At 38.0% G+C, this 24,695-nt stretch overlaps 1 protein-coding gene across 1 annotated transcript; it reads right to left on the bottom strand.

Moving 5' to 3' along the window:
• Window positions 1–13,739: 13,739 nt before the first annotated feature.
• Window positions 13,740–24,388, bottom strand: LOC149830201 (homeobox-leucine zipper protein GLABRA 2-like). The gene is made up of 11 exons (XM_090016380.1): window positions 24,257–24,388; window positions 23,950–24,173; window positions 20,916–21,033; window positions 20,151–20,345; window positions 18,456–18,836; window positions 18,252–18,356; window positions 17,492–17,692; window positions 16,989–17,163; window positions 16,468–16,739; window positions 15,646–15,732; window positions 13,740–14,310 (listed from the first exon to the last, which is right to left on the bottom strand). The coding sequence occupies exons 1-11, from the start codon at window positions 24,320–24,322 to the stop codon at window positions 13,930–13,932; spliced, it is 2,205 nt and encodes a 734-aa protein (XP_089872506.1). The 5' UTR covers window positions 24,323–24,388; the 3' UTR covers window positions 13,740–13,929.
• Window positions 24,389–24,695: the final 307 nt, after the last annotated feature.

The following is a 24,695-nucleotide window of genomic DNA, read 5'->3' as shown; positions in this document are numbered from 1 at the left end:
AGATCTTGGTAGGTTGCATTACTTTCTTGATATATAAGCCTTCTACACTCATGAGGGTCGTGTTCTTTCATAGAGGATGTATATTTTGGATCTCCTCATGAGGTCCAATATGGTTGACACACAACCTATATCGACACCAATGTCTACCTTGGGTAAACTTTCAACCACAAGCGGGTCAAAATCCCACGCTATATTGGAGCATCGTAGGAGCACTTTAGTATCTTACACTGACCAAACCCAATGTATCTTTCAGTATGAACAAAGTAGGTCAATTTATGCACAAACTAACAGTGGTACAATGGGCTGCTGTCAAACAAATCTTGAGATACCTCAAATCCTCTACCCAATGTGGATTTGTATTCAGCCAGTCCAAATCTCAAAGCATTTATGTATATTCAAATGCCAATTGGGCCGAATGCCCAGATGATCGCCGATCCACTTTTGGATATGCCTTGTATCTAGGACTAAATCTTATATCCTGGAGCTCACGGAAGAAACATATTGTGTCTCGCTCCAGCACAGAGGTTGAGTATAGAGCTGTCACTAATGTTGCTGCCGAGGTCACCTGAGTCCAATTTCTTCTTCGTGAACTCTGAATATGGGACCCATCTCCTTCAACAATTTGGTGTGACAATGTTAGTGTCACTTACCTTGCAGCTCATCTCATATTTCAAAGTAGAAGTAAACACATTGAAATTGATGTTCACTTTGTTCAGGAAAAAGTGGCAAAAAGACAACTATTTATTTAAAAATTTTCCTCTCATGATCATATTGCAAACATTCTGACAAAGCCCTTACAAGTGCATAAGTTCTAGTTCTTTATATCCAAGCTCAACGTCAATTAAGTCTCTCAGACATTGAGCTTGAGGGGGGATGTTAGTGGAGATAATGATTCAAGAGTCCAAGGAGATAATGGTTCAAGAGTCCAAGCTCACAGTGGATTCTCACCTGATAATAGTTCAAGAGCCCAAGCTCATGGTGGATTCTCACCACATGTTGGAACCAGTAGAGACACAAAGAGGAGGATCCTCCTCTTTATACGATTTAGAGAGAGTGAGTCCTCTTTGAATAAAAGGATTAATAATAGTTGTTTCAACGTAAGGTGAGACTCTAACGTTTCCAGATTCCATATGAGTTGAGACTCTAACATGAAATGTGTACCCAACATATTATAAATAAACATGGTACTCTCTCATTAAAAAGGCAAGAGTAAAAGAAAGAGAAAGAGAAAGAGAAAGAGAAAGAGAAAGAGAAAGAGAAAGATGACCATTTGTGGACATAGATCATCTTGATCGAACTATGTTAAAAATTGTGTGTGCATGTGCTTCGGTTCATTATCGTTTGACCAGTCTGGTGTTGTTTAAGCTATTGGATGGTTTGCAAATAAATGAATGTTGATGTGTGACACATGCATATGTAATTATGTCATATGCATGAATGCTTATGTGATGCGATGTGTGTATATGCAATTGAAACATACATACAAATGCTATGTGATGTGATGTGTGTATGCAATTGAGACATGTGTGCAAATGCTTATGTAATGCTATGTGTGAGTATGCAATTGGTAGACATATGAATAAATGTGATGTATGTTTATGATTGTTTAATGAATAAATGAAAAACATGCAATATGGGCATGTGGATATGTCATACGCATTATTGATGCATGTGAACCATATGATGCATATATGCTAGTTTAGCATATGTGTCAATGGTCAGGGTTACGTCGTTGAGCAACCTATAGCTCTGAATTTGTCCAGAAACTCATCTAAAAAAAGGGACATGGGTGGAATGATATTGAGTAATTATATATAATATGCCTAATGATATATGAAATAGGACAAAAAGTATGGATGCATGCATTAGAAATTAACTTCATAGGGCATGTTGCACACATTAGAAGATATATGCTTAGGTTAGGTCACACAAAAATGGGTGGATGATATATATCTATGAAATTTATGTGTGATTGATTACTATGAGATTAAGGGTTCTTGACCCCAAATAATTTCTTCGAAGGCAAATGTTTGCCATTCGTGTTTGATATTTGTTAGAATGATAAATGCATTATGATGCATGTCTTGTGTATTGAAATTTCATGAACATAATGGATATTGACCCTTACGATGGTTTTGTATGTGAAATTGTGATTTGTTTTTGACATTTACGAATGTGGTAAATGGTGGGTGATAAATATGATGAGTATTTGAAAGACATGATTTGTATTAGGTATTGACCCAATGTTTGTTTCGTGTACTAAAATTTGTGTTAATCATGCTTTAAAACTTGTATGGCAAGTACGATCAATTCACGAGGTGCGTGATCGAATGATATAAATTTGATAGGTATTGACTCAAGTATTTGTTCGCATGTTGAAATTTATGTCAATCAAGTTTAAAATATGCATGTGTCAAATATGATATGATGGATAAGTACATTAATGAATGACATAAATTAATGGGTATTGACCTAAGTTATTGCTTGCTGTGATAAATTTCTATTATTCATGATTTAATCTGCAATCTTGGCAAATGTGATGCATGATTGAATAACATAAACTTTACAAGTATTGACTTGAGTGCAACTGGTGTGATTTAATGCCTAACGTATACATTTACTTAGTGAAATGACATACATTGAAAAAAAGTTCTCAAAAAGAAAAGAAAAGTAAAGTTGTACTAACCCATCACACTCTGAAAGATAGGCTGACATTAGCTCATACTATTGAGGTCGAATAAGTGGATCAAATGTGAACCTGCATTGTACCAACCCTATGTGAATTGCGGTTCCATCGAATGTGGACTAAGGTTGTCTCATCAGGTCAAATGTGAACCCTTCTCCTACTATGACGGTTGAAGGAGACTTTGTACTCTGATATAAGTGGCAGAGGTAGAGCTATAACTGTATTTCTTAGTAGTGCACTATGATTTGCCAGTTCGAGGGATGACATGATGATGTGTCCCATACTTTGGTGCATCTCTTGTTCTTTAAGGGTTAAAATACGAAAAATATAATTTTTTTTAATGAACACCCCTAGAAGACCTGAGTACCCATAGTGTGTGAGGCGTGGTGCCCCGGGCTGACAGAATGAAACAAATGTGAGATGTTAGCAAGCATAACATGAAATGCAAAAGAAAGTTAAATTGAAAGACATGAAAAATATTCATGTATGATGTAAGTCATGGCATATCAGCATAATTGTATGTATAAACTGCTTGCGAGCTTGATCTTATGATTAAATGAGATACCTGTATAATTGTATGCATGTGGTATGTGTGAGTATGATTGCATGCTTAAATGAAATATATGTTTAATTGTATGCATGAATTGCATGTGAGTGCAAGTGTACATTCAAATGACTTGTGCGCATAACTGAATGTACAAGTATAAGTATATATGATTATATTTTTGAATTACATATGCACATGAAAGTATCAAAAATTGACTATACTGTATGGCAAAAATGACATATTTTCTGAAAGACCTTAAAAATTTATAAATCCATCCGTTGTCCAAAATCACAAATACTGTTATTTTTTGGATCGTTTTAGCCTTCACACCCATCATTTTCGGTGCGAATTTCCTTTGTATGCAAATTTCCTCCATCTCAACTGATGATTAATCTCTATCACCTTGTCAAAAACCAGTCTTCAGGTGGATACCCTGGTGGTGTGGGTATGGCAGATTCTACCGTAACTGGAGGAGCCATCACTTGGCAACAGAGAATGGCCTGGGTTTTTTGATGAAAACTCGAACCTCAAAACCTCATAAATATTTGAGTTACCATGCATTAAAAATTTATCAAATTCACATAAAATAATTATCAGCGAACTTTTTTTTAAACTCGAGTTGACAAACCTCACAAATACTTGAGTTACCTCACATAAAAAATATAATAACATCACATAAAAAATCTATAATTTTTTTTAACTCGAACCGACAGACCTCACAAATACTTGATGTGCCTCATATAAAAAATATAATAATGTCCCATAAAAAATCTGCAGATTCTTTTTTTAAGTCGAGTCGATAAACCTCATAAATACTTGAGTTAGCTTGCATAAAAAATATAATAACATCACATAAAAATTTATGGTTTTTTTAACACCGATAAACCTTGCAAATACTTGAATTACCTCTCATAAAAAATACAATAATGTCACCTAAAAAATCTATAATTTTTTTTAACTTGAACAAACAAGCCTCATAAATACTTGAGTCACCTCTTATAAAAAATATAATAACATCACATAAAAAATATGCATTTTTTTTAACTCAAACTGACAAACCTTGCAAATACTTGATTTACATTGCATAAACAATTTACAAAATTCGTATAAAATAAGTGCAAAAGAACTTTCTTTTAAACTCTCAAACCTCCTATTCACCACTCTATTGGAGTGCGAGGGAAATTTTCACCACTTCATAAGAAGCAACCATAAACATAAGCCAAATTAATGGATGAAGGAGTTGTTGTCATAATGATGTCTCATATTCCCAAAGCATCTAAGGAGGGAGAGTTGGAGGGAAACTCAACAAATGTGCATTTGTTTAAGCCATGCACTCACTCAGATGCTGAAAATGTAGTTGAGCTACCTTCTTCTCTTGTTGAGAATGTGGATGATAGAAGAGTAAATGATGAACCTCAGCAAGGGGATGACTGAGTTACACAACGACTGAATGCTTCGAGACATTGCAACAAGAGACATATGCTAAGAAGAAAGTGCAAGCTCTGAAGATTTTCTCGAAGAGGAAAAGTAAATCTGATGCTCCCGGATAAGAGCCACAAGCTGATGACAACCACATGCACCACTTCTATTGGTTCCAAGCACGGTAGTGGTTCCAAGTTCTCTTGGAAGACATGAAGAAAATGCTTGATGGTATGCATTTCTGAAGCTTCTTCAAGATCTTACAATGGAAGATCAGTCATTCCCTCTTAAAGGCTGTGGTGAAGTTTTGGGATCCAAAAATCAATACCTTCGGATTTGAATATATGGAGATGACTATCACATTGGAGGACATAGCATGAATCACTAGATTAAAGTGTCACAAGGTGTTAGTGAGTGGTCAGCGGTGAGAAAATCACAAGCAGTTGGCTTCCATGGTTTTGGAAGTCACAGATGGTGCCTTTGAATGAGCAAGGTTGAAGTTAGCATGGTTAAGGAATTACCATGACCCCATAGCGGTGAGGAGGATGAAGGACAAACTATCGTGTGTTAGAGGGAAGGTCGGTAGTACTTGATAGAAGGATCTGAGAGCACTTTTGATCTACTTCTTCAACACATGCCTATTCATTGACAGCGGTGGAAAGTCAATTCATAGTTCTTATATTAATCCGGTGGCAATCTTGGATTGCGTCGATGGATACGCATGGGGGGCAGCTGTGCTTGCACATCTTTATGCCTTTTTGAATAACGTGAAGGTTGAAAAAGTAAACTTGATCGGCATATTTGTCTTGTTGGAGGTAGTTACTCCTTCGATATATTTAAACTGTTAATTTAAACTAAAATATTAGTTATTTAGTTGCATTTTATATTTTTTTATATATTTTATTGAGTTGTTATGTGTTAATCCTTGTATGAATCCCTGCAGGTTTGGTTATGGGAGCACATACCTATTGAAAGGCCCTTGAGAGGTCAGGTTGTAAAACTCGTGAAATTTACAAAATTCTAAATGAATAAAAGTGGAGCATTTATGTGAAATAGTGAGATTTTATACTAAGCAATACAATTTTTGATAATTTGAGGTTTCTAGAACGAAACAGTAACAAACCCTAAAAATTGGTATTTGGATCCAGATCTTGGCAAGATCTGATAATTCGACTCGGTTCACGGGACCCAATGGTAAATTCAATGGTTTCGGGATAATAACGTGAGATATGAAACACATTTAAGGTAAGAGAGGGCAAGTTTAGAACCAACGGGTGAAAAATCCACTTGAAAATGGAAGAAATCCATCAACAAAGAAAAACGTCCAAATATGACATAAATAGAATTTTCTTACATAAGTGAACACCAAGTGATGGTGTGGTGTAGTGGTAGGACGCACGATTGTGTGGAGCCAGAACCCAAGTTCAAAACCCCGGAGCGCCCACATAGAAATAAAAAAAAAACATTGCTTTTTCATGAAATCCGAAACAAAATTAAAAGGGTTAAATACAATTTAATCTACATGCTTTGTAATGAAAAATAATGTTGCACAAGTGGTGGGGCTTGTTACCCCTTAGGTTGAAGTTCCTGGTTTAAAACCCTCTGTGCATGGTTTTTTCCTTTTTGCACAAAAAGAGGATGTTGATAAATGAAAAAAAGGGGAATAACGTGGGGCTAAAGGCTCCTACATTTTTTTGCCAACCCAAAGAGCAAGAGGTAACATATTAGGAGGTAAAGATGCTTTTCCCAATGTTTTTCCACATTTTTAGGAAAACTCCTCACCATAAGAGGAGGAAGGGTACCATTAAAGCAATGAATTATAGGAAACTAGAGAGATTTTTGCTAAAAGGTGATGGGGGTGTTTTTGGAAATGAGAACACCCACCAAAAAGAATCGTGGGTTGAAGGTGATTCTTTGGGGTTTGAGTTTTGAAAAAAAAAACCCCACTTTAGTGGGGGAGATAAGATAGGGAGATTGAAAGAAATCGTGAACCACCATTGGAATCTCTCTCTCTCTCTCTCTCTCTCTCTCTCTCTTTAATGATCGGCTGCCATTGTTGAATGTGGAAGCTACTCCTCGTAACGGCGTGCAGCTCCTTCGCGAGGAAGAAACGTTGCCTCATTCATTTGAAGCTCCAACAAGATGTAAGGAGTATTATATTTTTTATGTGCAAGTGTTCGATGTCCTGTAGCTCAACCTTGTTGCAGCACCACCAAGGTTGTTTGCGACAACACCATCGACTTATGCAGGCCATAGGATTATTGAGGCCACTCGTGTTTGGGCTGAGCCACCTATTCGTCTATATGACGACACGTAGTGGTCCAACCAATGGTTTTCGCCATGATTGACCAAAGGATCATGCATTTGCTGTGCAAGCACGCATGCAGTCTTGTGTGATATTACAAAGAAAAAAAGTATTACAAAAAAAAAACACATGACCATGATCCAGCGTTTTGGTGTGGGTCTCGATTGGGTTCTTTATGTGCATAGGCGTGCACCCGCTTGCCTGGTCCCTTTTTTGGAGTTAAACATTCTATAACATGTACACGTTGGGTTCATTATTCTGTAGCAAACATATAGCATGATGATCCTGAAATAATGTTAGGTGACATTTCATTTACGCACAACCTGATGCATGCTAGACGATAGTTATTAATGTAGTACACAAGAATTAGAACAATAGTGGACTGAAAACGTCATTACATGCCATCATGTAACCAAATGAATGTTGAAAAAAAAAAGCTGGTACACATACAACATGTATGTACCCTGGAGTACCAGGGTAAAAACATTTAAGTTTTTAGTTGATTTCAAGCCTAGAAATTTTATGGGATAACATGGTTGCTTGGTAAGTATGGTAGCAATAATTTTTTTTGGAAATTTGTTACTTTGTCACCTAATGCCTCACACATATACAGGAGGAAAGGTCCTTCTTAGTTAACAAAATTCAAGTTTTATCAAGTGTGTGAGTGTTCTGAAACAAAAAAAAAATGAACTAAGGTTACTCTAAGCCTCAACCACGTTCATTACTGGTAAGGGATGTCTGGACAGAACTGACCCATTTTGTTCTGTATGTTCCTCGGTCATTTGGGCTGAACCACGTCGGTGCAGTGGGTTATCACCGGCCCTTAACAGGGTTGCTCAGCCACTCTTGGCAGCAGACCATCGACAAGGCTAGAGGGATCACCATCGTGAGCGTGCAGGTTATGCACACTGGGCTGGCACTTGTTATGGCTCGCAATATGCTGGCCAGACCAGCATCTTGCCAACATAGCTGGACACCACTAGTTCGGCATGAGCTGCGGGTCCTGCTGGTGTCGCGGGGCTACAACCTTGAAACCGTGGTCCACGATGGTACTTCATAGATCTACTGGGATCTAGTTGAGCCCAGAAAACTCCCTCTTGTCAGACGGTAGTAGGGGCTACCTTCATGCAAACCTAGTTGGCTGAATCGAAGGGTTCAGTCCTTCTTTAGTCTTAGAATTCAAGAATGTTGTGGTGGTGGCGCTGGCCACTGCCCATGATGGTGGGCGGGCTCCTCAAAGAGCGATAGCGATGGCTAACACTTTTCGTTGATGGCATCACCTGGAAGTGGCAGCCATAAAGCCACAACATGAGTGGGCTCATGACAGCCTAACTTGTTGCGACAAGTCTCTCTGACCTTAGTAAGAGCACTTTTGGATATATATATATATATATATATATATATATATATATATATATATATATATATATATATATATATATATATATATAAATCAAGCAAACCATGCCACATGGATGGCATGGTTAGTGTGTACGAATGTGTATGCCATAACTCAAAAAATGAATGTTTAATTATGGGCTTTGAGTCGAGCCATATTTTGAGAAATGTTACTTTGTGATGGTGCTTTTGGCACCCTGTCCCTATAATGCATATAAGGTGTGAACCCTGAGTCGGGTTTGAGATTTTGAGAATCCCCTGGGGTACGATGGCTCGCACGGGAAAATGATTGTGAAACCAAATGTATGCATAAACACAGGGTTCATGAGGCTTCGGGTATACCTGAAGAACAACGCATGTTATTGGATCCCTCATGGTGCGATGGCTCGCACATGAATTGAAAAAATTAAAAATGTATGCCTAATTATGAGAATCGCAGGATTCTGGGTATACCTGAGAGAAGGTATATGTTACTGGACCCCAGGTGGTGCGATGGATCACACATGGTTTTACAGAATATGAGAAATGAAATATAAAACATAAAACCTTCAAGATTTTGGGTACACCGGAAAGACGGTGTATGTTACCGGATTCTCCGGGCTCTGGGTACACCTGAAAGATGGTGTATGTTACTGGACCCATGGTCTACCTTGGAGATGGTAGGTAGTACAAGCTTCGTGGACATTCTTGTTTTCGTGAGAACTAAACATCTCACCGGGTCCCCAGTCCACGAAGTTAGGGGACCAGGACTACCAGTGTGTCCTAGGTGGTAGATCCAAGTCTTCTGCAGAAGTGTTAAGGGTGCATCCTAATTATTGTTCTAGCCATTGGGGAGTTCTCTCTCGGTCACGGACCGTCCCCTTTGGATATCAGTACGGCTAGTCATACGGGTTATTAATCAAAAGACCCCCGTATGGTCTCGGTCCGCTACGAGGTCTATGCTTGTGCATACCCACATGGTAAAAATAAAATAAACATTATATAATATAAGTTGAATGAAAAGCTTATCATTGAAAAATTGTGAATTGTTGATACTACATTCGTACAACTTGTGGAGTCCACCGCTTATACTAATGTGAATGAATGTAACTTTAGTTCAGTTATCCTTTGCATCATATCATAAATTAGAAAGCTTAATTATTTTCTTAGAATGATGTAAATCTCCATGCTAGTTATATCTGTAGATGTTGCACATATTTGTACACAGGACACTGAGCACCACATATAAATATAATGCTTCTTACGCAGACAGGAGGGTCTGACCCTTCTGCTTTAATTGTTTTCAGGTAACAACTAAATCGGAGCATCGTGGGCGTCGCATATGGAAGTGGTCAAGTGATCTCAGTTTTTCAGTGTTTTCTATTTGAACTCTGATTAGTAGATTTATATTTTTGTTATGGGATATAATTAATGACATTAATGCTTTAATTAATGAATGCTATGCTTTTAGTACTTCTCTATTTTACCCTGTAATGCACCCGACTTGTGTTTTTTATACTTCCGCTATTTAAAAAAAAAAAATTACTCCAAAATTTTTACTATAAAAAGTTGGGGCGTTACACAGGTTGTCTATGAATTTCTATGTCTTACAATGTGAAGATGAATATCAACAAAGATACACCTCATCAAAGGAAGTCTCGTCATCATACGGGCTATCACCAGTACTTTAAGAAATTACAAAAGTTGACCAGGGTATATTTTAGCATATTTTTTTATTAAAATGTCATACATGTTTTTAAGTAATGCAATATAGAACTAACCATAAATGAAATTATCATTATGTAGGTAAAATGGTGTCCTTATGAAGATACGGGTGAGGAGGAGGAGAACCAGGATGTCATTATGCATGCAAAGGCTATAACAACGAAGGATATTTGGTTGTATAATATGAATAAAGTGGAGCATCAAATGGCCAACCGAGTGGTCTGATAATTTGACTAAGTTCAACAATGAACTGATTGCCCTGACACAATTAGCAAAATTGTCCTGATGACAATCAAAGATAAGTCAATGGATTACTGTACCCTATTCCAATTGGAACTTGCAGACTAGTGCGAGGGTGGCCAAGACATCTTCTTGTCCTCCATGGTAGTTGTCGATGATGACGAAGATGTAGCTTCTCATTATGATGCATGCAGTCTCTCTGAAAGAAGAGCCGAGGAGGAGGAGCGTGGCCAAAAGCGCAGAAAAATGCAAGTAGAGTAGATACTTAGTTGACTCTTGTATTGGTAGATATTAGGCAACTAAAGGATACAATTGCTGCAAAGGAGGCTGGAATCAGTGTTCTGAAGGAAACACTTGCTATAATGTCTTCGCCATTATACAACAATAAGTTGTGATCATAGAAAACTATGCTAAGGTGAACGAGCCGCTGCAAGTACGACTGAGGGATCTAGGGCAGTGATTTTTGTTTTTGATTGTTTTATAAATCATTAAAATAAAGTTATAAATACTTTGAGTTAACTCGCATAAAAAATGAAATAATGTTGCATAAAAAATCTGTGAATTTTTGTTTAACTCGAACCGACAAACCTCATAAATACTTGAGTTACCTCGTATAAAAAATATAATAATGTTGCATAAAAAATCTAGCAAATACTTGAGTTACCTCATATAAACAATTTACAAAATTCACATAAAATAACTGTGAAAGAACTTTCTTTTAAACTCTCGAACCTCTAAACATCGCAAATACTTGAGTTACTTCGCATAAAAATTTTCTAAATTTGCATAAAAAAATTGCACAATTTATTTTAAACTCGAACCAACAAGCTGCGCAAATACCTAAGTTACTTCGCATATAAAATGTAATAATGTTGAATAAAAAATCTATGAAATTTCTTTCAAACTCAGACAAAAAAACCTCATAAATACTTTAGTTACCTTGTATATAAAATTTATAAAATTCGCATAAAATAAGTGCACCACCAGGGGAAACTCGAACCTTCAAACATTATGAATACATGAATTTGCCATACTTGCACCACCAGGGAAACCACCAAAGACTGGTTTTTGACAAGGTGATGGAGATTAAGCATAAGTTAAAGCGGTGACTACTGGTGATGGCAGTGGATAAGGCATTTCCGGTGGAGACAGAGAAAATGTGCACAAAAAATGATTGGTGTGAAGGCTAAAAAGGTCTTAAAAATAATAGTATTTGCGATTTTGGATAGCAAACGAATTTATGAAATTTCAAGGTCTTTAAGAAAATGTGTCATTTTTTTCGTACAGTACGGTCATTTTTCATAAAAGTATGTATTAACTGTATGTTTATTTACACATAAATGTGTGCATAGGTTGTATGTGTATTTACACTAAAGATATGCATAGCTGTATGTTTATTTACGCAAAAGTGTGTGTAAGATTGTATGCTTATGTATGCATAAATATATGTGTGCATTGTATGCTTGATATATGCATGAAAGCATGCGTAAATGGTTTGCTTATGTACGCATAAAGATATCCATGCATTGTATGTGTGATTTGTATGCTTATATCATCATAGGATGATATAAATGTTACGTAGGTTAAACAGTAACCACTATTTTTTGTGTTTTTTTTATTTTTGAGACCTAATAAGGGTCTAAAGAATTGTGCTGAGATATGATGTGACTTACACTTCATTTCTTTCTACTTTTCAACTCTACGGGAGTAGGCAGACGATTATTAATGCATACGAGGACTGTTTGGATGGACTGGTCTGTATTCTTCTATTTTTTTTTGGGTTTTTGTCTATAAACTCTAAAATTTATTTATGAAATAAATGAAATCATTTTGTAATATTTAAATTGTAATAGTTTGATTCTAACTTTGTGGTGTGCCGAAGTTTGGAGATAGTTATGAATTGATTAGAAAAACTCTTCCACTATGTTTAAAAAAAAATTCTCTTTAGTTTTGGCAGGGCGTTATATTTAGCATGCACTCACTCAATATATTATAAAATTAATAATTAAAATGCAAAATCTCTAAAATCTAAATCATATATAAGAAAAAACTATAAATTTAACATGCTTTCACTAAATAGATTATAAATTAGAAGTTAAAATCTAAAACCCTTAAAATCTAAATTATATATAAGAAAAAAATAGATTTAGCATGCATTCACTAAATATACTATAAAATTAGCAATTAAAATACAAAACCCTAAAATCTAAATTATATATAAAAAAAATAGATTTAGCATGCTTTCACTAAATAGATTACAAAATTAAGAATTAAAATATAAAACCCCTAAAATCTAAATCATATATAAGAAAAAATAGATTTAGCATGAATTCACTAAATAAATTATAAAATTAAGAATTAAAATACAAAACTCCCAAAATCTAAATCACATATAAAAAAACCCACATATTTAGCATGCTTTCACTAAATAGATTATACAATTAAGAATTAAAATACAAAACCCTTAAAATTTAAATCATAAATAAGAAAAAAAATAGATTTAGTATGCATTCACTAAATAAATTATAAAATTAAGAATTAAAATACAAAACCCCTAAAATCTAAATCAATTATAAGATATATATATATATATTGAGCACGCTTTAAATAAATTTTAAATTAGCAATTAAAATACAAAAACCCTAAAATCAAAATTTGCAAAGTTTTTAAAAAATACCTTGTCGATGGCAGCGGGGGGTAGGAGTAAGTGCCGACAATGATGATGGTGGCCGATGCACACAGAGAGAATGTGAGACATGGATAGAGGGAACATACAGAGACAAAGAGAGGGAGTTGCCGACCGACGATGATGGCCAATGAATACAGAGAGAGACAAAGAGAGAAATGCTGCTGGTGGTGGTCATTAGTGAACATAGAGAGAATGAGAGATAGAGCACAAAGAGATAAAGACAAGGAGCTGTTGGCCGTGGTAGTCGCCGACGGTGGCGGTGGTGGCTAGTGAACATAGAGAGTGACAGAGAGACAACGGGAGAGCATGAATGTCATGGAAGCCATTTTTTTTTAAATCCCTATTTTTTACTAGCACACTTTTTATGTGCGCAAAAAAAAAAAACTAATTTTTACTAGCGCAACAAGTAGATGCTCCAATAAAAAACTTTTTTCTAGCTCACTTTCTCTGTGTGCCACCAAAAAATTTATTATACTGGCACACTATGTTTGGCACCAGTATAACTTGCTTTTTCACTGACGCAAATATATTAGCTCCAATGAAAAATGATCTTTTACTGGCACGCCAGGGGATACACGCTTAGCGACAGCGAAAAGATCTTTTACTAGCATGTCAGGAGAGACGTGCCAGTAAATATATTATTTATTGTAGTGAAAAACATGATTTCTTTTCTCAATTTTAAAATTTCAATACATTGTGTTCTTTCAAAAACAAAAAAAAACTTCTATGCATTGGGGATCATTGATTTACTGGACCCAAATCAACTCATTTTTGAATGGTAATAAATAACAAATCAACCACTCAGTACAATTCAAAACTGCAAACCGGAAGGGATTTGGTGAATACATTCCAAGCTTGGTTGAGCATCTTATGCACTACAACTGATAATAACTTACATCACTAAAAAAGAATTAATGGTTATACACTTCAGCTTTAGCTTGTTATGCATCCTCACAATCCAGGCTTGTCCTTATCTTTTGCAAAGTGCATGATATTAGGGTATTTACAGTTTCCACGGACTCCATAGTGAGCTTGGCAGTGGGTGAAGTGTTTGCAAGGATTTGGAACGCCACAGTTAACAGAGACCCCCCTTCACTTGCCTTCTCGCTTGGCCTAGATGTGATCACCAAGGGCCTGCTCTCAAGCCCATCTGGTAAAATGGAGAACCCAGATGGAAGTATAGCCAAGCTACTCGAATCACAGCCGTTCATCACTGATTGCATGCCTGTCATGTCCACAGGCGCATACGCAACCGTCGATTCATAAGCATTAGTGCAACTGTCTTGGAGTATCCACATAGTGGTATCATTTGACTTAGTTGCCTGCATGTGGGTAATCAAATCAAAATTAGAACCCAAATTAAGTAGCAAAACTAAATGTTTGTGCAATGCTGTATCACTCAAGGATGATGCTAGAAGATTGTACTGCCCTCATTAATTTTTTCTTTTGAATAAAAAAATCTTTATTATTGAAAAAAATAGTAATTACACTGATTAGGAGGATTGCAATCACCCTACTAACCTAAGACCCATCCAAAAAATATGTTTAGACCTGACCACTTAAATCATTTAATCTGTTTGCTCACAAGACAATGAGCAATTTACTTAGAATTGGCATTCATTGGCAAGACACGGGTTGCCGGAACGCCGGCGTCTTCATGCTTCAGAGTCGGACCCCAGGAGTCTCACGTGTCCAAGGATTTTGGGACAAAATGGCCCTAACACCACATTGCAAAAGCAGGACAACCCGTCAGAGAGAACCTCTTTGTTCCCAAGTGGGTTTTGTCCCGCCTTTCAAACGCCCCCAGGTTACATTCCTTTTTGGAACCTCTTGTAATCATGCTTCAAGTCCAATAAAATAAAGTGTAATTTGGCTTGAATCCACACTTCTCTTTACCATAATCATGAAATAAAAATAAGAAATATTTAACTAAATAGGCTTATGCAAATTTCTTATGCTAGCCATTAGACTAATTGATTGACCTTAATATTTAACATAAGCATACAAATTCACTAAATATTCCCCACTCAAATGCGCACGTTCCTATTGTCAGTAGGGTTGTCAATGGGTCAGGTTTGGTTCGGACCCAGGTGAGACCAAACCCAGATCTGATTTGAGATGCTGGTACTGGGTCTGGACCTGGATACAGTCTTTTTGAGAAGTGAATCTGGGTACAATCGAACCTACCATAAGAGTGACATGAACCAGACCCGGACCATACCTGGTAAAATAATATATATTTTAATTCTTTTTTACATTGAAAATTTGAAGATCTTAGACAGAACTCGGGTCGGGGCCCAGGTTTGGTGTGCAAATTCACAAACTATACCCAACTCCATATATTTATCAGACCCTTAGAGTCTGACCTGGGTTCTAATTGAAATCCTTGTTTATCACCGAACCCTAAACCTATAGGGTTTGGTACGGGTTGGGTCTGGGTCAAACCCAACCCATTGACACCCCTAGTTGTGAGTAACCATGTGAAAATTCATGAGCGTTTGGCAGCATGTTAAACATGACCAAGATCATGAAGTTGTTCATCTCTCATGTTACACATATTAATGGCCATACTGGAATTTATGAACTTGTTCACGTTTTGTCTGATGCTAGGTACGTAGCTATAATGATTCATTAAGTATATGCATATAAGAACGTACATGGAGTGTCACCAAGTTTCCCCGGTCCTGTCCCTTTGCGATTTTGGCTATTGTTTGTACAGTTCCTCCATTGGACATTATATCCCACTGCACCAAGAAAAAAAAAAACAATTGTCATCCAACAAAGCAAAAGAGAACATAGTCTTGTTATTTTCCCAAAAGATAATTTCGCAATAAATTAAAAAAATTGTTTTCTTGAAAAACATGTGCATATTTGAATTTTAAAAATATATAAAATATAACAAAAATGTTAAAACTATATGTATTGCATCAATAACAAGATAATATATATCACAAAAACACCATATTTTGGAGTTCATTATAGATGTACTGTACTAAAAGAATCTTATCCGCTGACATCATGTGTCAGAAGATCCGCCATTCAGCTGACCATTTGGACGGCTAAGCACAGTCCACATCCAGGTGAGAATGTGAACCAATCCTGGCTATTAGTTGGACACTTAAGATTGAGTGTAGGATGGATCACATGCATCATCAATTGATGAGATCCATTCTCATGTACATTGCACACAAACAAAGAAAGAGAAAGAGAGTTAGATGAGTAAAGTTTTTTTTTTACATATTTAACATGCCGAAATCGCGTCTCGGATCGGAGACAATGTCGCCATCCCGGCAGCATAAAATGCCAGAGCTAGGACCCTCACCTCCAGGGCTTATGCTGGGCTTCGGCTTATACAAGGGGATAGGACCCGCGAGATTCAAACCGTCTTGACTGCCCGTCTAACAGCCGAGGTCCGCTCCAACTAAGCTTTAACCCCTTTGGGGTTTGGATGAGTAAAGCTTGTTTAAAGAAACTTTTACCTCGTTTCTTCGCGCGTCATCCCTTAAGAAATCGAACAATGCAAGAGTCGAGACCGACAGCCACACGGAGGAGACCGCACATACAATCAGGCCAACTGGCTCAGCCGGGTCCGCAATGTTCTTCCTGGAGCTCACTCTCACGTCCTCACCACTTTTAGTCGTCCCTTTAGTCCATGTGTGATAGGTAGAAGCTCCAATTGCTCTGTAGAAGCTGCTTGACATCCTGTGTGCCAGCCTCAACGTGCTCTTTCTCCCTGCTAGAGTGGCCACCCCTGCACATCAATTGAATGACAGTGAGACTTTTTTTCTTTTGAAAGGCAAGCTGGGGTTAGTTGGACCCCTAACAGTTATACAACTATATCATTGGGTTTTGAACCTGCAACGTTCCATGACGTGCACTAGCTGCTCCTACCAGACAAGCAGAGCCCCCATTGGTACAGTGTGCGAGACTTAATGACTCATTTTTGCTTAATTAATTGTTGTCAATCCAACCGCTTTGGGGAGAGAGAGAGTTAAATCACCATTTGAATCTTTGGTTGGGACATTAGTTGCCATGAAGAAAACAAGCCTTTCACATTGCAGTTGCAAGGTTGCCATCCAATGCTTGGCACCGAAGGCCAGGCCGCTATTAACTATCGACCTGTACATGCTATGAACAACCATCTTGTTCACCTCGAGATGCTCAACCCATATAATCTGTGAAAGTTATCAACCATTGGATTAGAAAGATATATGTAAATCAATACACCTACTAGTTGCTAGGTTGGTGTGCATGTTTATATCAGAATTGAGATCAGGTGAAAAATCATTGCACACTTTAAGTGTGCTGCAGCACCTGATCACCCACCATCTGCTGTTGATCTGACAGGCTGCATCCCACAGATGGGTGGTAATCAGGTGCAGCAGCATAGTAAAAGTGTGCAATCACGTTGCACCTGATCCTATCTCGTATCATTGCTCATAAAGTACAGCAACTAATAGTCTTCTAAATGAGTGTATGGAGATGAAGAAGGCCCACACCAACCTTGGAATGACCGTTGGCATTGTCTTGAATGAGGCAACCAGAAGGGCGTTTCCGACATTTCACATCACCGTTGTGGTTGGCTCTGTCGATGGACACGTCAACAATGGCCCACGTATCCGCCGTCTGCTGCTTGCAGTATCGCACAAAGTATACTTCTCGAGTTGGCACCATTGGCGTGGGCATTTGTAGCTCTGCACACATCTGCATACCCAAACACCCCCATTATCGACTTTGTTTTTAGAGTTTTACTCGGAGAAACCGCTCCAATTGCAGAGACCTAGCTACGCCAGTCGCCAAGCTTCAGCTTAGGCAGGAGGACGACCCCCATGAGATTTGAACCTAGACTGCCCGCCTAACGGTCTAGGCCCCATACCACTACACCAAATCCTGGCCCCATTTTCCGGCATAGTACCTTCCCTGAAAATGCTATGACGACCCCATTGGGTGGTCATAGTATCTACTACCGATTTGGTGTCACCATTTGTGAGGCCTCTACTGGTAGAACCGATTCTACAGGTAGAGAGGCTTTTAGATTTCAATATGGAAACTTTTTCTTCTCTCTCTCCTCTTTGACCCTCGAAGGAAAATGAAGAAACAGCAAAATTTTTACCATAATAAAACTCTCTCTCTCTAGCAACCAAGTGAAGCATATTCCAGCTATGAGAGAGAGTGTTTGACTATGATTGGTAAACAAGAAAATTAAGCAAAGGCAACCGGTCAGTTACTGTGGTAAATTTTTTGGCTTTGGTAGTGCTCTTACCAGTTGTATGGAGCCATTCTTTGTGCCACCGTCTTCTCCAGTTGCTATAACCTCAACCATAGCTGCTTTGGCGACCATGAATGGAAACATCTCCTTCCATTGATTCTACAAAGAAAAGATGTATTAGTTAATGGATTGATTTAGGACTAACTACTCTCAGAAATACTAGCATGGATACTATGAGAGAGTGCATAGTATAGGTACCACGTCCATGAAAGCCTGAACTAGCTTCGATGCATAAATGAAGACCACACCAGACTCTCTAGAGGCTTCAACTGAGCGCCGGCAACTGCCATCGCTTGCAGCTTTCGGAGAGAACTGCTGCACATACTCATCATAATTTAGTATGTCTCTCCCGGTCTCAACGCTCCGAACCCATAACGGCTCCCCAGCGGTAGCCATCTTCATTAGCTCTTCCATGGCAACGTTCACTATCTCCACTACCTTTGCCTTCTCAAGCCCAAAGAAGCCAGTGCAGTAGTCTATAGACCCCCGGTTATCCAGTTCAGCACCACCAGAACATGATGAGGTCGGCGACACAGAACGGCCGGAGAAATTCCCGGCAGCTCCTCGAAGTTTCTCTATCTGCATATGAAACATTATCAGCATATGTATTGCAACCATTGCTACTTTTTTTTAAAGGCAAGCTGGGGTTAGGCAGAACCCCACCAGTTATTATTCAAGTTATCACTGGCTTTTGAACTTGCAACGTCGTGCACTGACATGACTGCAACCTCTCGAAAAAAGCATATCGTATTGGATGGTGTCATGGATCCAACATAACAGCATCCTTTAGCAATATTCGATGTCACCATAACCAGATTGCATATTTGATTCCATCAGGGCATGCTTGCTTTCGTCACAGGTGGAGGAGCAATCACAGCAGAGAATCTTGCAATTGTGATTATTCATCGCAAGGTCAATCTTGTGACCAACTTTTACAAGATTTGAGAGAAGAATTCTCAAATGAGTATCACAATCACAACTTAACTTTCTCACGTTTCACTAAACTTGAGCAAGTGTTTTGTGCGAGAGTTTGTTCCATTCATCATCCCCTATGTCATCCTCCATATCTTCATACCCCACTTAAATCTTATGATGCAAGCTGTTTTTACCAAATCTCACCTTATAGATGGATTCAGCATGGTTGATTTGGTAGGAATCAACCTTTGGATCACATTTTTAACTTAAAAATGTGATTTTTTTAAAACACAAAATTTTGTATTTTGTCAAACGTTGAGTTTTTAATCACCAAAAAATCCTACATACAAGTCAGATTTCAACGATTTAATTGCTGATCTTCACTAAATGAATGATGTAGATCACATATGTGGAGTTCGATTTGATTAAAACTTGCATCAATGAAATCCAAAGGAAAGGTATGAAGATAGGAATGACATAGGGGATGAGTGAAACAGATTTGGTGTTGTGATTGTGATTTGCACTAGTAGGAAATTAGGAAAATCCAAGAATCACGAGGTGTTGCAATTGACAAGTTGCTTAGGTGCAATCACATTGCGCACTTTATTGTGCCGCTGCACCTGATCTGCCCTCCATCTTCTGTTGGGGCTGACAGCTGACAGACTGTACCCCAGAGATGGAGGGCAGTCAGGTGCACTGGCACAAAGCTAGCGTGCAATGTGATTGCACCTGATCCGCCCTCGTATATTTGCACGGGGAAAGTGAAGCTATAATCAGCTTTATAAGATCAACCACTACACAACTTTCTGTGTGTGCGACTATGCTGGTTGGTTCAAGTGCATAGATCATCTACCATACCATAATCATGGAAGGTTCTGCTCCCCAATAAGATATAAAATTTGTAGGTCAGCACATCCCCAAGGCTCAAGCAAGCAAGAGATTTATGTAGTAGTTATACGCAATTGTATTCATGTGTACCTCAGCTTTCAGTTTTGCATTCTCAATACGCAGTTGTTGTTCTTCAGTGTTGATGGGAGCGTCTCTGAGCCCTGCTGCATATCCACAGTTGGGGCATTCAGCCTTCTTCATGGACTCTCTCAGTGACTGGTTGTCCTCTCGGAGCTTGTCCATCTCTGTCTTCAACACAGAGTTCTCATGGCGCTCTTGAATTGCCTGATGAAAGAAATTAATGCCATCCATCATACGTCGACCGTTAATGAATTCATATTAAGGTGGTGGTGTTTGGGAGAAAACCTTATTCGGGAAATCGGGATACCTAATTTCTAAACTTTGATTATTACTTAATAATAATTAAGAAAGAATCATTTAAACCGTTCATCATTTGAGGTGTCTTTTTTGGTTTGATGGAACCATGAAATCGATATCCATATTCCACCAAAAAGGCACAAATGCCACTTCTGAACTAAGATTTTCCTTAACTTTCCATGGAATTGGATCTGGATTTTGTGAACCACAAATTTGCTATCCGAACCGAACATGAAAAAGGATCCTATGTTCATCCTAGCCATCCAACTGATGCACCTAGAAGGTTATCATTACCCCACATCTGAGAATGTGGACTAACCCTAGCCATTGGTTGGATAGTTAAGATCAACATAGGATGGACCTTATCATATGCCATATGATGGGATCCGTGCTCACGAACATTCATGGAATAGTAGTCAACCTTGGCTTGACAAGGACCAGTCAGAGAAGTTGGATTTTATCAGTCAATGAGCCTACCTTGATCTGGGTGCGTCGATTTTGAAACCAAAACTTGACCTGGCGAGATGAGAGACCCAGCTGCTTGCTCAGCTGCTGCCTCTGCTTTTCATCTGGGTGAGGCGACTCCTTGAAAAGCCTGAAACAAACAAGTGATAGAATGAGACAATGGTGAAGATGTGATCCATCACACTTTGGCAGTAAACCATATGTTTGGACTGACCAACATAACAGGGGAAACAAGTGGGACCCACATTGCTTGTAGAAACATGCCCACATGAAAAGGTTATAAATCCGAACCACCTGATATCTATGGTGATGTAGCATCCCACTCTCATCTAACATTTGTGGCAACGTGCTCCACAAAAAAAAAAAAAACATTTGTGGCAACGTTCTCACCTAACAAAATAGGAACCCTGGCGAATAAGAATTCAGTTGCAAAATGGATCTTGTTTTATAGTCGATCAAAGATTTTTATATGAAAAATACAAACCAGAGTTTTAAGAAGGAGAATGAACCTTCGACCTGTAACATAGAGGAGGATGAGGATATAAATATATAAGGGAATGAAAACCTATCCACTAGAAAACCTACCAAACTTATTCACTAAGAAACATTTTATTAGATTTTTGGTGTCTTTTCAAAATTCAGACTTTACAGATGTGATCTGTGAGCTTGTTTTTATAGGAATCAGTTCTTGGAGCATTTGATTCTGACGCATGGATAGGTTTTTATAAGGTTCCAAAAATCAATCGCCCGACCATTTTTATAATTTTTTGAGGCTCCAAATATCATTTTTTCATCCAAAATTCATCAATCTCTAGTAAATCAATCATGCTGAACACATCTGTGAGGTCAGAATTTTGAAAAAATATCAAAAATTAGGTTTGGTTGGTTTTCATTTCTCTCTCTCTCTCTCTCTATATATATATATATATATATATATATATTGAAATATGTTTACCAATCAAATATGTTTGCTGGTATGAATTCAGTTTTTTAGAGGTTTTTTTTGCAAATCTAACCATGCATATGCATTCAACATGGTTCATTTGCTAAGAATCGACTATTGGATCATCCTAATCGGATCAAGAAATATGATTTTTTATGCTTGAATATGTATAAAAATTCTAAGCCATTGATTTTCAACCCTCAAAAGATTTTTCTTATATATCGTAATTGGATGATCGAGAGTCTGTTTCTATAAAACCAAGTGTCTAGATCACATCAGGTGAAATTTAACAAAACAAAACAAAACAAAACAAAACAAAACAAAACAAAAAAATGACCTAGGAAAATATTGGTTCCTACTGGTAGACATATTTGGTTTCCGTGAATTGGATTGAGCAGATGTAATTTCTATAGTTTGTTGGGTAAAAAAAGGTTTTGGGTTATGATTTTTTTTTGGATAGTCTAATAGAAAACCACCAAATCAATACTGGCTGGCCTCCCCTTGGTGAAACATTCAAGGTCCCTCCTGTCCACTGAGTAAATGGCAATTAAAAAGTCATGCAACAAAACTTGTCAATAAAAGAAAATCACATCTTCATGTCAAAACAACTGGCTTCAAAGCATGTTTCCTAGTAAAATAAACCACTTAGTAAAATAAACCACGGCAAGCACAAGCTCCAATCGAGTAGGTAATACCTGTAAGTATGACTTTTTACTCGATAGCACGATGCAGTAGTCGGTATGGAGCATTTATCACACAATATATGCACTTGTCGATATCGATAGGATAGTCCCGCCCATAACCATTTCCATAAATTTACTTTTTTATCAATAATAACAAATTCCATAAATGTACTTCTATAAAATGACAAGATAAACTTAAATTAGTCTTATCTTTTCTGCAGGCGCTAGGTGAATGTGTGCAAGATAGAACAATATAGCAGCCATGGGTGCATGGGGAGAAAAAGTTAAAAGATCAGGCGCACAAATATTTGTGCATTAAGCGGACAGGGCTTGTCAGGTGAGGAGCTCAAGACCTGATGGATGGCGATCAGTTTTGTGCAATCTTATTTTCCCCTGATCCTCTATAGGCAAAAAAATGTTGTGTGTGAATATGTGCATGAGTGCGTGGCGTGTGTATGAATTGTTTTATAGGAAACTAAAGGAGAAAACGGCGACTACCAAGAGTCCGGATCAGGTGCCATCACATGGCATAATTTTTTGTACCTTATCATAGGGATAGAGCATGTCGGGATGGCTATTAGGTGCTTAAGGCATACAAAAATGTGCATGGCACCTGATCCAGGCTGAGCTATAAAAAATTAGGGATTTGGGTAGTGACCACCCTCACCCCAATATATATATATATATATATATATATATATATATAGCTTAGGTGCTTGCAATACTGGCTAGATGGGTTTTTTGGCTCTTTTGGTATTTTTTTTGCAGTTTCAACGGCATAAATGTGTTGAGCATGGTCGATTTACAAGGAATCCATACCTGGATCATGTGTTTTCAATGAAAAAATGATATCTGGTGCCTTAAAAATTTACAAAGATTTTGAACCATTGATTTTTTGAACCTTATAAAAACCCACACATATGGCTGAATCAAACACTTCAAGAGCTGATCCTTATAAAATCAAGTACATAGATCACATCTGTATGGTGAAAATTTAAAAATGAAATGAAAAAACCCTGAAAAACCCATCAAGAATGTATAGCAAGCACATAATGTTCAAGCACCTAGGCTCTTATATATATATATATATATATATATATATATATATATATATATATATATATATATATATATATATATATATATATATATACTTGGATTTCCGTCTCCACCAACTACTCATAAATTTTCAGCTTATAGAAAACCTACCATGAGATACATGCAGGCAAATTAATAAAAACAAATAAAGGATGGTTTTATAGAAAATGTTAGAACAAATAGAAAAATAAGATTAATAAATCCAACTCTTATATTTTCTTAAGTCTTTTGTAGGCAAGCTGAGGGATAACTCCAGCAAGATTCTAACCCGACCCTTCCATTAAAGACAGTGAGAGAGAGAGAGAAAGGCAAGGAAACTCACGTTTCCATCTCTTTAATCTGTTCGGCTGTGTGCCTGTGATACTTCTTCCTCTTCTTCTTCTTGCCATTGTCTGCGTCTACGTCTATCTCTTCGTCATCGTCGGAGCGGACAGCATCTACGTTTTCGCTGCTCATGTCTGCCTCATCGCCGCCGAGGCCGCCGCTGTTCTCTTCTACGCTGTCTTCGGCCGGCGCCTCCGCCATCCCGTTCCGGAAAACACCGGCCTGCACCAAACAACCAATTAATCATCATCATCATCATCATCACTGCAGACGCATGACGCCGGAGAACCTAAACGAGTTCTTACCAAGGACAGCGAGAGCGCCGGTGCGGCAAAGAAGTCCTTGGTTCGAGCCATCGAAGAATCAGCCATCTGGACAAATGCGCTCAGGAGAACGAACCAGAGAGAGAGAGAGAGAGAGAGAGAGAGAGAGTTTGGAGAAGGATGAATGAGGGTGGGGTCTCGTAAAATTAAGGGAATAAAACAAAGAGATTGAAGCGTTTGCTGGTAGGAGAGCGATGCATGGAAGGAGAGAGAGAGAACGTGAAGCTGGCCAGTAGGTGTAGACTGGTAGATGTAACTAATAAGGGCAAAATGGGAAATTTTACTGTACTCCATGCAACAGGATAAGAGACCACCAAGAAGCCTGCCTCAAGAACGGGTAAGGCTGTGGTTGAATTGACGAAAATGCCCTCAAGTTGGGGGACTACCACCCTGTACAGTGTACACCAAGGATGACAATGAG

Source organism: Nuphar pumila, chromosome 8 (genome assembly GCF_984573655.1).
Source record: "Nuphar pumila chromosome 8, dmNupPumi1.hap1.1, whole genome shotgun sequence".
NCBI lineage: Eukaryota > Viridiplantae > Streptophyta > Magnoliopsida > Nymphaeales > Nymphaeaceae > Nuphar > Nuphar pumila.
This window is presented reverse-complemented; position numbering and strand designations above follow the sequence as displayed.

Coding starts and splice junctions, on each gene's coding strand:
- LOC149830201 (XM_090016380.1), bottom strand. CDS start 24,322: ATGGCTGATTCTTCGATGGCTCGAACCAAGGACTTCTTTGCCGCACCG. Junction 20,346..20,915: donor ATCGACGCACCCAGATCAAG/GTAGGCTCATTG, acceptor TTCTTTCATCAG/GCAATTCAAGAGCGCCATGA. Junction 14,311..15,645: donor GAAACTTGGTGACACTCCAT/GTACGTTCTTAT, acceptor ACCCACATGCAG/GCAACTAAGTCAAATGATAC.